The 14,318-nt window shown below is 36.2% G+C and overlaps 1 protein-coding gene across 2 annotated transcripts; it reads right to left on the reverse strand.

The window, feature by feature from the left end:
• Positions 1-7,237: 7,237 nt before the first annotated feature.
• LOC132122923 (transcription regulator protein BACH1-like) lies at positions 7,238-14,116 on the reverse strand. Of its 2 annotated transcripts, none has more exons than XM_059533433.1 (5): positions 13,964-14,116; positions 13,032-13,314; positions 10,932-12,149; positions 10,516-10,722; positions 7,238-8,895 (listed from the first exon to the last, which is right to left on the reverse strand). In XM_059533433.1, exons 2-5 carry the CDS (start codon positions 13,269-13,271, stop codon positions 8,542-8,544), a joined length of 2,019 nt encoding a protein of 672 aa, XP_059389416.1. In that variant the 5' UTR covers positions 13,272-13,314; positions 13,964-14,116; the 3' UTR covers positions 7,238-8,541. The 2 variants fall into 2 exon arrangements, with proteins under 2 accessions (XP_059389416.1, XP_059389415.1); XM_059533432.1 differs by having other exon boundaries at positions 13,032-13,286; positions 13,964-14,115.
• Between the last annotated feature and the right edge of the window lie 202 nt (positions 14,117-14,318).

Raw genomic sequence — 14,318 nt, forward strand, 5'->3', positions numbered from 1 at the left:
TCTTAAGTGAAAGTAAACAGTTGAGGAAAAGATGGGATGTGTATTATATTGGATGCGTTCATCGTCTCTTAAAGTGACCGCGCCTAATTTAGCTACTGGCTGCTGTAATGTTAATCCAAGAAAATGAAAATGAAAATCACTCACTGCTCTTGACTGAATTACTTTGTAGTTTTAACAGTCAAACCAAAAATTATTCAGACACCAGATATAATTTTTTATATATATATAGAAAAACTGTAATAATGTGAGAAATGTTGAAGGTGTCTGAATAAATGTAGGTTTGATTGTATATTTCATTTTTACATTGAAGACTATCCAGTGCTATTTTACATTTAATCATTTGGTTTCTGTACCTTGACACCTACAAACTTGAAAAAACTAAAACATTGTGTAGATAGCACAAATAAATAAAAATAAACGAACATACAAATTAAACAATTTCAAACAGGGCCCACTGGTACAACCTTCACCGGGGCTCCGCTGACCCCAGCTATGGCCCTGCTCACACCTGCTTCACACATACTCCGTCTGCAGTGCGTATGCAGTCCGTGTGCGTTACGAATGTGGTGCAGCACGGACTCGATGTGCTTTCACACAGGACACGTTTGCAGTTCGCTACTCGGTACGTAAACGATCGCTGCACTGCTGCAGACGCAATGCTCCTGGAACGCAACTGGAATCCGTTAACATGGGTGCGTAGAAAAATATGCAACACATACACACTGCAGACGGAGTATGTGTGAAACAGGCGTAAAAAGGTTGTTTGCACCTTGTGCAATGTGGAATTAGTTTACAGCTTTCTCAAGCACTTTGTGATGCATTTTGGAAACAGGAGATGAGCCCCTTTTCTAATGCACCACCTAGCTTGATAAACCCCTTCTAAAAACTTACTGTTTGTCAATTTTATTTGGGTAACATATTCTGAATGCGTTCTGCAGAATTCGAATGAGCCATTTTAATCTAGATTAATCTAGATTAATTTCAAGATCACAGTGAGATTGATCTAGATTAAAAAAATTAATATATGCCCACCACTAATACATATATATATATATATATATATATATATACATATACATATATATATATATATATATATATATATATATATATATATATATATATATATATATATTCCCCTATGAACAGATTTCTTATTTTTCTGATGATTTCATCTCCTCCCTGTAAATAACAAATTATAAAACACTGTCTATTTATGTTGTATATGAAAGCCTGTGGAAGATGACTAACCTGGACTCTAATACCACTTGTTAATGCCAAAAATCCTAGCCTTGCAGCAGAGAGAAAGCCAGCAGTATCACTGCACATGCTGATCGCCTTTTGGTGCTGCTGGACTGCCGAGGACAGATGGTAAAGGGTCTCCAGTCATGTTTCCTCTTGTCACAGAATTTACTGCATTTCTATTGTTAGGAAATGCAACATATTTCGGTCTCCCCTTCATGCACCTAGATGGAGGCTAGAAGATGGGCCAGGTAAGGAAGGTATAAATGGAGGTAACTGGATCTGAAAGGGCTCTCGAAAGTAGGAGTTATGGTTGGCCTTGTCGGCTTCTTGCTTTCTCGGCTTAGGAAACAGTTTAATAGTCAATTAAAAATGTACCTCTGTGTCGGAAAACTCATCATGTGTGACATGAATGAATCAAATTAATAAACATCTCTAGTCTGTTCTTTTATGCTGAAGATTTTCACAAGACACAACATGTCGACCTTATTTAAAATGAAATATTGAAATATGATCAGACACAAAATATATTCTTAATCCATTAAGATGAAATAAATCTCCTGTGGCTACTGCTTACCTATTCATTGCGATCACAGAGAGTTGAACTGATCTGAACAGCTTCACTCGCGAATGAATCGCTCGGAGTCTGAACAGATTCCACTGAAGTCGCCGCTTAACTATGGCGTCATAAGTGTTTCTGTAGCTCAAGTGGGAGAGCATTACCTTATCAAGCGCAAGGTTGGTGGTTCGATTCCCCGGGAACACATAATAGATAATATTACAGCAGAATAATCATGAAGCTAATGAGATCCAGTAGTGGGAAGCGATTCGATTTAGGACTATTACTGTTTTAAAAATATTGATTGATAAGCTATTTTAACCCCTAGATGGAGCAGTCAGTCTTGCTTAATATAGTGAAATCAATATGTGCAACAGGTGCAGCATCAGTGGTGTGGCTTGCTGTGTGTAGATGGAGACCAAGGATGATTGTAACCATTTCGTCTTAAAACATGAACTGAGTTTTGACCAATGAGTTTTGGGTCTTGACCTCTCATATGTTAACACAAGATATCTATATCTGTCTGCTAAAAATCTCATAATGATTATAATGTTTATTAAATGTTATGAATATGAAACCGATTAAAAGAGCTGGTTTTAAATACAAAAGAGATCCATTGTTGGAACCTACTCTAATTTCAAAGTACTGTAAGTCATTAAACTAGTTGGGATCATTTGTAACAATATGACAGAAAAGAATAGCAGTAAAAATTGAACCAGCATTATACAGTTTGCCTCGTTAACAGCTGAAATGTTTCACAAGGTGTTACCTATATGTAATACTTTTGAAAGTAAATCCATATTACAGATCTGCTGCCTGCATAAAATAGTCAATCGCTTAACTTTGAAACATCTCAATCTTTTTTCTACTGTGTTGGCATGCAGAAAAATCAAGAAAATATAAAAAGTCTTCAGTGGGGATTGGTTTTCTTACAACCCTCCACACTCCTGACAGGTATTGTTGTTGAATGAGGATATGAAATAAACATGATTTGAATACATCCCCATATTTCCCAGCAAATACAAGGCCTATGATTGAAATGGAAAAATCATAGTGCAGACTTGGTTCAAAAATTACTTGCTACTTTATGTCGCAAAAACCTTGAGTTACATCAGGAACAAATATGGTATTGTACAAAAAACTATGATGTTGTGAACTATGTATAGAGACAAATAATAAAACAAAACCTTTAACCTGGAAGTGGTTAATTATTTTTGTTTTTTGTCTCTAAATGTCTTATCACATGGTGTTTAATTTGTCAAGCACACATTATAAAAATGATAAATTAATGTAGAAGAGCAATCAGAATATTTAAAAAATCCTTGAGCTTTAGTTTACATTGAGCAAATCTTAAATTTTCTTCAAACGCTTATGGACACAATAACTTAGTTTATGTTTTTCTATGTAAGAATTGTATCATATTTTCATATTCATTCAATATTGATGCTTTAGGTTTACAGCCCAATCAAATTACTAATCTAGTCATTTCTACTAATTCATTATTATTCTAGTAATTAGTAACAAATCTAAATTGACTAGATTAAAATACGAAGATAAATGTTTTGAATTGAACAAAAAACATCGTGTCATAAAGTATGACCACTTATCAAATGTTTAGTCATGGATGATTATTAACAATGTACATGTTTTATATGTACATACTGGGATCAGACTTAATATATATATGACCCTAAACATAATTTGTTTTTTTTAACATTGAAGATTTTAATTATTGATTTAATATTGATCTGCCTGTTGTTAAGATAGATGTTCAAATCTACTGTTTTCATAATCATAAATGTTTTTAAATTGTTTATAGTGATGTACATGTATCAGAAAAGAAAAAACAATCGACACAGTACATTTGCTTAGGAGTGTCATTGCTAAAGAACAATTTGTTCAAAAACACACAAATAACCTTTTTCAACCACAGGATGAGGATGTTTTTTCCTGCTTTAAACTAATCGACACTCATGCTAAGTACCCTGTATATATGTTCAGTATATGTTCAGAACCCCAATACAACGTCACAAACCCTATGAACAGACTTTCCGTACACGTAATAGGTTATTTTCTTTGCAATCTCACTTTCCGGTCGTCTGGAATGGACTTCACCAGATTTTGATTTGAAAGTGCTTGCCTTTAAGGCAGAATTATTTTTTATTTTTTCATTTCATCTCAGTCATCATGAAATCTGACATCAAATATCTATTTGATCAAAATAAGTTTTATCTCATACAATAAGCTGTTTTGAAATTAAACCGAACAAATGAGGTGAAATACAAATATCGGTCAAAGAAAATGTTATTATCTATTTAATAATGTATATTATCAAGCAGGAAAAAATGGTATTTTGCTGCAAAGAATAGTTCTTAAAATAGGAAACAGAAACAATAAAATGCCACATAATTTCTGAAGAAGATGTGGAGACAGTCTAGCAGTTACTACACACTGGTAAGTGTACACACACACACACACACACCAACACCCAGTGGCTAAAACGTCTGTCTTGCTGAATTTCCACTAAGTGTCATGCTAAACATTATAAAAGGGGGTGACCTGAACATTTTCCAGAGCATTCAACCTAACAATTGCTCTTTCACTTTCATCAATCTGACACTCGCACAACAGGTGAGTTTTTTTACTTTCCCTCTTTAAACCTGGTTGTATTTATTAGGTATTTATTTGTTTGTTTTCAGAAATAAATATGCAATTTTTTTTAAAGAAAAAGCTTATTCTTTAAATGAATAAAACTTTTTTTTTTTTTTTTTTTGCCAGTGTGACAGCAGTACGTTTTTATAGAGTTTTAGATTATAAACAGCATTGCATCATCATACGTTTTGGTCAATTTTTGATACTCTAAATATTCTTTAGTTTTGACAGACAAAGAGTTTTAATCGTTGGCTGTTTCAAGGCTAGATTGGTTAAAGTGATCACATTTCGCAAAAAAACCACTGAATTAATTGTGATTCGCTTTACACTTAAAATATCACTGGGATTCCAGATGATACTAATTTCTCACAGCACTTCATTACGTTGTAGTTTTCTTTTTCTTTTTTTAAACTCACAAACTAACACAGCTCAGCATAGGAAAAAGAGACAAGCAACCAAACATTGCGCTTTCCTAAAGTGCAGATGCAAATGAGGTCTGTGTGTCTTATAGACAACTCAGTCTTTGACTTTTCTTGCCTGTGCAGAGGCACTTACAAAGGCCTTTGCTGAGGAGAAGGATCACACATAGAGTTACAGTCTCAAGGAAAAACACGACAGACAAAGAAAGGTGTGGGAGGTAACGCAACCTTCATCTTCTACAGAGATCCTGTAGTTCTGATAGCAATTTCATCATGTTTTAGTTAAACTAATATCTGTGAAATCAATTTTCCAACCTAAAAAAGGATCAGCCCGACACCAGATGTAAAGGGTAAGTTATAAAACTCTAAAAATACACTTCTAGTGTATATGAGAGCTGTACAAATGGAGAAAATGAGTAGGTGCAAAAAATTCTAAACTTGGTTAACACAAAATGAGTTTTTGATGTCTTTTAAAAGGTCACCTCTTTATTTGGATATTTTAAACAAGAAATTACATTTTCGTGACAGTCGCACTTAAAAGTTGTTCTTTGTGGCATGTTAGTTTCAGCAAACAATCCACTTTTTAGCAAGAACCAATTTTGGCAGTGGTGGATTCTTGAGTTGAGATATATAGTTCTGAAATTAGAACTTCTATTGAAGCCTGAAATTAGAGATTTCAGAAAAAAAGTACTACTTTGACATCTTTCTTGGTTTGAACTGTTGTTTTTAAGAATGACAGCATTAGTTGTTTAGTTATGATTTGACATGATTGTGATTGGATAACCAAGTTTGATCAAAAATGTGAAAGAAAAACTAGATAAAATTATATAGGTGCACTGATATTACTATTCTGAATGATAAATAGGCCATCATAATAATTTGCATGTTATGTTTGAAAACAAATAAATTGCAGATACTACCTAAGAATATAAAAGTCTCTTTCTCCTGTTGTGCATGTTTTGAGCATGCTTATACTATATGCGCATATTAAATGTACAGAATAACGTTTTTGAGTGAAGAGTGTAGCCTATAAAATAACTTAGTATGTGCGTGCATGCGTGCGTGAACGCGCTATATGAATAATAAATGTCTATTCTCACCAAATTACTGACCTCTTCACCAGATGCCCAATAAAAAAATTAATAAAAATTTGTTGCCTTACACTTAGGACACCTTAGACAATGTTGTGTGCTTAAATTTGTATTATCATAAATTAAAAAAGAACTGATTTATTTGTTTATTATGTGGTAGCACATTCCTGTTAGCAAGCACCACTTCACAAATTGAGTGGCAAAAATATATATATAGACATTTTATTTGCTACTATTAATCTGAATCAAATAGTGAATTATACAGTGCATTCTATGTCTACATGACAGTATTTTGGTTACAGGGTTAAAACAAAACAAAAACAACAACAACAACAAAAGGCAGGAAAAGGTAAGAAAAGAACATTCCATTGATGCTACAATGATGCTATGAAAATTGTACTGGAATAAACGTTAGTTTCTCCAAGCATTTGCAGCCTATTTTACTTCCATAATATGATGCATTTTCTGAGATATTTTGCTAGAAAAAAAGTAGGTTAGAAACTGATGAAAAGTACCACAACAAGAGTTAAAATAATGCCTTAATCTCTATTTGTGTTCCAATAGCCAACAGACTGCATGGCCTTAATGACATCAGTTGAAAAGTAAAGTCATTTCAGATTACATTTTACATTACATTTTGATGAAATAATACTAGACAACATTTCATTGTAATAAAGTGTAATGAAGAATCATGCACAATAAGACCAGAAACATGTTTTAAGAATGGAAATACGATCAATTCTGATTTATGTTGACCTTGAAATTGATCTTTTTCCAAACACATTCCACATTCGCAAGCAAAAAGTGAACAGTATCTAAATGTTCACATTTTATTTTTTGTTTTACCTAAGAAAGCCTATGGATTCTATGTATTTTTCATAATGATATACATGATATGACGATTTGAAAAATGACCATATCGCCTAACACTACATGAAATCTTACTTGGCAGTTATTTAAATGTCACTATAACTATGACCTATGCATATATTAATACTTAAAGGGGTCATATGATGCGATTTCAATTTTTTTTCTTCTCTCTTTGGAGTGCTCTCCAAGCTCTTGGTGCATGAAGAAGATCTGTAAAGTTGCAAAGACTGAAGTCTCAAATCCAAAGAGATATTCTTTATCAAAGTTAAGACTCTGCCACGCCCCCGACTTACAACAGAACAGCAACGCATTTTATGGACGACTGTTTCATGAACCTAGGAGGTCATTCTGACTTTGCTATGACAATCTGATGTTTCTGAATCAGCCACTGTAAGTATGTTCTGTTATTTAAGTATTTGCTATTGAATGTTCAAATGCTTACTTTTGCATGTCATATCACGTCATGTGTGTGTGTGTGTGTGTGAGAGAGAGAGAGAGAGACAGGGTCACACAGTGGAGTCAGCTGTCTTAACCATCCGTGGCTAAAAAAGCATCATATGACCCCTTTAAAAAAAAAGAGAGATGCATATTCAATGCACAATTTTCATGCCGGTAATGCAAAGACGTATTAGGCTACACTGGAATGTACTTATTCATATGCTCTACATAGCATAACAAAATCATCCCTTGACATAATAAAGAATTACAATGATTGTCCTTTGTGGCAGTTTACACTAAGTTAATGCTAGGACTGGAAATTAATCCAGGGGTCATTCCTGTTATGTAGTACATTTCCACAAGTCTATATTTGAATAAAAATATAAAATTGACAATTGCTGCAAATTTAAAAGTCATATTAGTTTTCTGACAATATTACAATGAATGCACTAAAAAGCATAAAAAGTGAATTTATTAAGAAATATTCCAAGTGCTTTTCTTTCTTTAATCAAAATATTTCAACCAAACTTAGTTACATAGTTTTCGTTGTTAATCTTTTTATAGCGATTTCCTTTGTCTCCACTATTAATCTGCTGAAAAATTCCTTAAAGTAACAAAAGCCAGTTCCTTAATGGCACGACTGTCCAGAAAGTGACATTTTTGGTAGGAAATCACACATCATCATATACCTGTTAAAGTATAATTAATAAAAAAAATTAATAAATAAAAAAATAATTATTTGATGTCTTGTGCTATTAGTTTGTTTGTCTTTAAAATATTCATCCCTGTTGGACAAGATTTAAAAAAGAAAATGGGTATGATAGAATCAACATATCAAAACATGGTTAAAAATATCAAAAATAATGCGCTAACTATCAGTCTGTAATTAAACAATTATTTACAATTATATAATTAACACTTTAAGAGCTTAGCAGAACATATTTCTGGAATACTTAATTACAACACAAGCATATTCGTTTTTTTTTTTTTTTTTTTACGTTTCAGAGTTCAAAATGTGTGACATAACAGGAATGACCTCTATGGCGCAACAGCAAACAAGCAATAAAAAAAGGCATATCCGTATGCATCAACATAGCATTTCCATATGAAACTACTATTAATAGTGCAAATTTAGTCACGTCTATACTTGGAAACATTACGAAAGTGCTCCTAATAAGAAAGTCATGCTCAAAAGTGTAAGCAGAAAGGTAAGCTCCTGAGTAAAAATGAAATATCAGACCATTCCCAAGCTGCTTTGCTCTGTTGAACATCATGGAGCTGGATCTGTAACAGTGCTCTGAACGCTGTCCTGCAGGAAGGCAGCGGGCAACCTGAGTGCTACTGTGTCTCCTTCAGGATATATGTCTGTAAGAAAGGTGTCCAGGGAGGAGTTCCCATGGGTGTCCTGGTCTGGGCCAGCCAGGCTAGGAGAGGCCATGGGGGTGAGGAGGACGGAGGTGGGACAGTCGGAGGAGACGTACCTGGCCATTGCTTGCACCTGTTCCGACTGTGACGAGGCGTCCATACAGAGGCTCTGACAAAGGCCTGAGAGGCTCTGACGTATATCCTCTATGCTGAGCTTCAGCTGGTTGTGATCTTGCAGTAATTTCTCCTTCACACTCCTCTGATAAACGTGGAAACAAAAGAAGATCCGTTTTAAGATTCAATTTCATTTTGTGTTTAACAGACGTTGCGTTCTAATGAAGTCAACTGCGTGAAGTCATTAACCACAGTTCTATATTGGTGAAAGAACGTGGTTCAAACGACAGATGTGCAACATAGTGTGCGACCAACCCTATGGTAAAGATGTATGGTGGTTAAGCACAGATGTGTCATTGTATAGGAAACACAGTGAGTGAGTTGGTAAACTCTCGAATTCAAATTAATGGTTTGAATCGGTCTGAGACTGAATTTTTTTCATGTAATTTCAAATTCATTCAAAGTAACTGGCTCATTTATCATCCCTTCATAAATGAGTGTACAGTGATCGTGCTGCATATTGTTTGATTGCACTACATGTTTATGTTTATACAAGTTATTAAAGGAACGCTCCACTATTTTTGAAAATAGGCTCATTTTCCAGCTCTCCTAGAGTTAAACAGTTGAGTTTTACTGTTTTCGAATCCATTCAGCCGATCTCTGGGTCTGGCGATAGCACTTCTAGCTTAGCTTAGCATAGATAATTGAATCTGATTTGACCATAGAGCATCTCGCTCAAAAAATGACCAAATAGTTTCGATATTTTTCCTATTTAACCCTTTCGCACGTGAGTTTAAAATATTCTAGCTGAGACCTCGGCGTGAGTTTTTTTTAGACGACCGTTATTTTAGAATGTGTCGCCTTATTGTTTCCATGGCGACGCGTCATGCTTGTCATGTGACACAACACAGCCACAAGAGATCTGTATGACACATGGATCACTTTTATTTAATTTTTCCTGTTTTATTCAAAATGTTCCCAAAACATGCTCACTATATTATGCAATATCTGATATTCCGATCCTGAAATATGTGCAAGTAAATATATTTGGTAGTTTAAACACTTTTATATCGGCCATGTTAGTTCTCACTGAATCCGAGCTGTGGGATTTACAACACGCACATTCATCCTCTCCTCCCGAAGCACGTTAAAGTAAGTCTCCGGTAAACTGGGAGAAGAGCAGAGTAAACTTTAGTTACCTACACAATCTGTATATGATATCAATAAAAACATGTCGTCAGATTATATTTGTAAGGATCATTATTGCCGTTTCCACAGTCATCAGCGTATATTTTACAAACTGTAAATGTATGTTTTTGCTAGTACTCATGTGTATTTAAAGGTCTGAAACTTTAAATAAGCATTAAATGGTTGAAAATACTGAATATTTGTGATAATATGACAAGCGCTCAGCGCGTCTGATCTGACTCTGCGTCAGTCAAAGCGTGAAAGCAGATTTAAATTCAGCAGTTGATGACGTGAAGCACTGAAAGTTTTAATCACACCGGTGTGATCGTACGCGTCAAAGGGTTAAAACTTGACTCTTCTGTAGTTACATTGTGTACTAAACTGAAAGAAAATTAAAAGTTGTGAGTTTCTAGGCCGATATGGCTAGGAACTATACTTTAATTGAGGCGTAATAATCAAGTAACTTTGCCGGCTAAGTCAATTGCAATTAATGGGTTAAATGGGGCTTAAAATGTCAGGACCACTGTAAAATACAAAATGTTATTTTAGAATCAGTAGATATGACAAACAGATATACCAGTTTCTTGATTTCTCCCTCCAACCTGTAGATGCAGTCCAACTTTCTCTTGCGGCAGCGCTGTGCAGCCATGCGGTTCTTACTGCGCCGTCTCACATCCTGAACAAACTCCAGCTGTTCTGGGGTCAGTTCCTCGCGTTTTAACATCTGCAGGAATGCTCTCCGGGTCATGCTGGAAATTTGCTCCACAGGGAATGGCAAATCCACCTGGGAAGAAAACAGAGACGTCAACACTGCACTATGGAGGATTGCAGCCGTGTTCGGCATCAAGTTTGGATACATTTTTCAGTAGGAACTGACACTTTTAATTGAAGCATGCCAGGGAATCTCAATGAAGTACAAAATAAAGCAGAAGTGCGATTTGGCACAAAACTTCAGCTCTAGGTTCATGAAGTTCACCTCTAATCAATCCTCACCTCTTGCACTTGTTCACTGTTACTGCACTGCGTGCAGTCTCCATCCGATTCACACTCAGAGTTTTCCCTTGAGTTAATGGGGGACATGCAGGGACTGTCTCCGGTGTCCTCTTTGGACAGAGTGTCCCTTCCAGACGTCTGTCTATCATTGGAGCTCAGGTCTCTCAGGAAGGGACAATCATCAGGCGCAGCTCCCAAATCCAGATGCTTTAACCAGTGGAAGTCTGAGCCATTTCCAGCAGATGACTGGTCGATGGAGTCCAAAGGTAGCGGCTCATTTAACGTGGAGCTCAAATCCGGCCAAAAACCCTTTGCAAGATGCTCAGCCACTTCCCTTTCCTCCATGCTTCGTTCTGTGGAGCAATCTTTGGGGGTCAGTTCAGAGAACGTTTGTTCGTTGGAATCAAACACCCGGTTGTCTTCAGTGCCAATTTTGCTTAGATCTGGAGTGCCAGAAATGCCGTCCAAAACCCCGCTTGACTGCGCAGAATTCAGAGGACATAGTTGGGTACAGTCGGTGGACGGCATTACAGGCCCTTCACATTGGTCAAAGTGGCCCATGTTCAGGTCTTTATCAGTTGGCGGTTCACAATGCATATCCACTGCTAGTTCCTTCTGGAATTCGTCCTCCATTGCTAAAATGTCCCCACCACAGCCAGCTGCAGATGAATTCAGTTTCTCATTGTCACTGGTGCTCGAAATAGACAGGAAAGGACAAACTTCAGCGGCCACCAAGGAAGACGAAGGCAACTGTGGGCCATAGTTCTGCAGGCAAAACTGATCCTGGCCATCACCCATGTGGTATGAAGTGCTTCTTGTGTAAAGCGGGGACAAATCTAACTGCATTTCTTTGTCATTCGAGATCGGGGGACAATTTTTAGGACTTTCTGCAGAGGATGTTACAGATGCAGCTTGCATGACAGTGCTTGCATCTTGAGGTACACAATCTTCATCAGTTTCCGGGTTTTGGCCATTTGGACTGCAGATGGCTCGTGATTCCTCATGGGACGCTTGGCTCTTGCTTTTACTCGTCACTTTTTTTGAGGTTCCACCGCCATCAGATAACTTTGGGACGAGGAACTCAAAGCAGGCTTTATCGAGGTTTTGAAATCCGAGGAATTCGGCACATCTGTGGATCTCGAGGATGTTTTCTTTCGTGAAGTGAAGTTTTGCAGTGTAGGCAAACTGCAGGAGAGGCTCAAATCCTTCCACCGTGACCTTGGGACATTAATGATATAGTCAGGATTACCGAATGAATAAATCATTTGCAAATTGCATGTCTGGGTTATTGCTGTAACTTCGTTTACCCAAGTTAATATTTAAGGTTTAATTTGCCAGCACTGCAATGTAAACAATTTTTAAAGGAATACTTCACACAATGTCACTATTTACTCATATTCATAATTTACTCAATTACATCATATGGTGTAACCAAGTAAAAAGAACATATTATCCTTACACCCTGAATACATGTGTTTTTGTATATATATATATATATATATATATATATATATATATATATATATATGTGTGTGTGTGTGTGTGTGTGTGTGTGTGTGTTTACAAATATGAAACTTATTAATTCATAAATATCATAATGTTGATATTTAACCTTGCCATGACATAGAAAAGTCTAATTATCAAGTAACTTAGACAGTGACACAATTATGTGGGTTTGCAGAAATCCTTGCCAGACATTCATAAACAATTTAGTAAAAATATTTTTTTCTGAACAAATAATATTAATAATAATAATAAAGTAATTCCCTAATAAGCTTAGTTTCAAACATTTTATTCATTTGATGTCTTTTTCTTAATTATGATATCTGAATAGCTTAATCACAATCACATTATATTAAGTCATTGATCCTCATAATAACATTCATGGATTTACTCATGCAGACAGATTTACTATGAAGACAGAATTGTGTTGAACCATATATTGTTTGCTCAATCTATGATGTATACTTTTTTGGTGGTGGGGGGTGTATGGGTGTTAAATGTGTGTTAAAAATAACAACAAATCATACACGGATGAAAGCTTAACCACTGTTTTCTCAAAACCTCCAGATTCAGCTCATCCAGCATATCAGGCATTACCTCATCCGGTAACCTGACGGTGAGGTTCGCTCGACTGTGGTTTGTCAGTCTGGTGTAAAAATAGCCGCTGCAGGAAGCCAGCACTGAAGAGTGCGCCCGAAAGCTCCTGCGCTCCACTTCAACGGTCACATCGCACAAGAGCTCCTTCTGTCTCAGCTCCTCCAGCGAGCGCAGAACGTGATGGCTGTGAACAGCGGACTGAAAGGTGAAAACAGACGTCCGGGGGCCATCCACAGACATGACGCAGGGGTTTAGCTACAAAATAACAGATACATAGATGCAACTGTGTAACAAAAAGTGGAAACACAGAAATAGATGCATCAAGTTACACTCGGGTGGAGTGATGTCCAGCTTAATACATGATAATGATGATGACACATACAGTATTCAGATACATTTACAATTACATCATGGAATATATATATATATATATGTGTGTGTGTGTGTGCGTGTGTGTGTGTGTGTGCAAATAAAAGCACCAGTATAATAATAATAAGTTTTATTGTTAAAACATTTAAGTAACTGTTAGAATAAGTAAATAAGAGTGACTGAGCATGACTCTGCAAAACATTAAAAACATGTTTTCAGCTAACTGCTAGAAAAAAAAGATTATTCTTTCAGTATGTTTGTCCATCATATTGTTCGCTTAAAATTAATTAATTAGTTCTGACTGGACATGTCAACCTTAGCCAAAACGAGTGTTAAGCAACACTAAAACACTATAATTTGGTATAAATAAACATTGCTTAACTATAATACCTGGAAATTACTCATTTCTCAATATGGCATAACCTTTGAGATGACACAACGAAAGCAGGAGCTAGCTAAGTTAACGTTACGTTAGTTGTTGACAGTGAAACTGAAATTGTACATTTAACACAGTCGTGTTTAAACGTGGGGTTTGTATGTTTGTAGAGGAATAGAACACCGACCTGACATATCACTGGAGATCAGAAGCCATCGAAAATCCCATTTCGTCCATCGCTTTTGCAGACTAACAGTGAAATCGTGTTAAAGTTTGACAGCGAGAGAGCTCCATAACGTCTGTTTGCGCGTCATGTGACTGTCCAGTGCGGCAGTGAGTGCGTGCGTCTCACAGCACGCACAGAACGTGCTGCGTCATGCGTCTGCTAGCCACGCTAATAGCTTCCACTACTACTAGATAGATAGATAGATAGATCTTCTTCTTCTTCTTCGATCTTCGTTTTTTGGCAGATTGCAACCATGACTATAAAGGTGCATACCGCCACCTACTGTATAGGAGTATGTAACATGAGAAGATATTAT

Source organism: Carassius carassius, chromosome 41 (assembly GCF_963082965.1).
Source record: "Carassius carassius chromosome 41, fCarCar2.1, whole genome shotgun sequence".
Classification (NCBI taxonomy): Eukaryota; Metazoa; Chordata; class Actinopteri; order Cypriniformes; family Cyprinidae; genus Carassius; species Carassius carassius.

What these genes read in the sequence shown, in the direction of transcription:
- LOC132122923 (XM_059533433.1), bottom strand. Translation starts at nt 13,271, where the DNA reads ATGTCTGTGGATGGCCCCCGGACGTCTGTTTTCACCTTTCAGTCCGCT. An exon ending in CCGTCAGGTTACCGGATGAG is followed by an intron (nt 12,150 to 13,031) that starts GTAATGCCTGAT and finishes TAATGTCCCAAG; the next exon opens with GTCACGGTGGAAGGATTTGA. An exon ending in ACAGTGAACAAGTGCAAGAG is followed by an intron (nt 10,723 to 10,931) that starts GTGAGGATTGAT and finishes TTTTCTTCCCAG; the next exon opens with GTGGATTTGCCATTCCCTGT.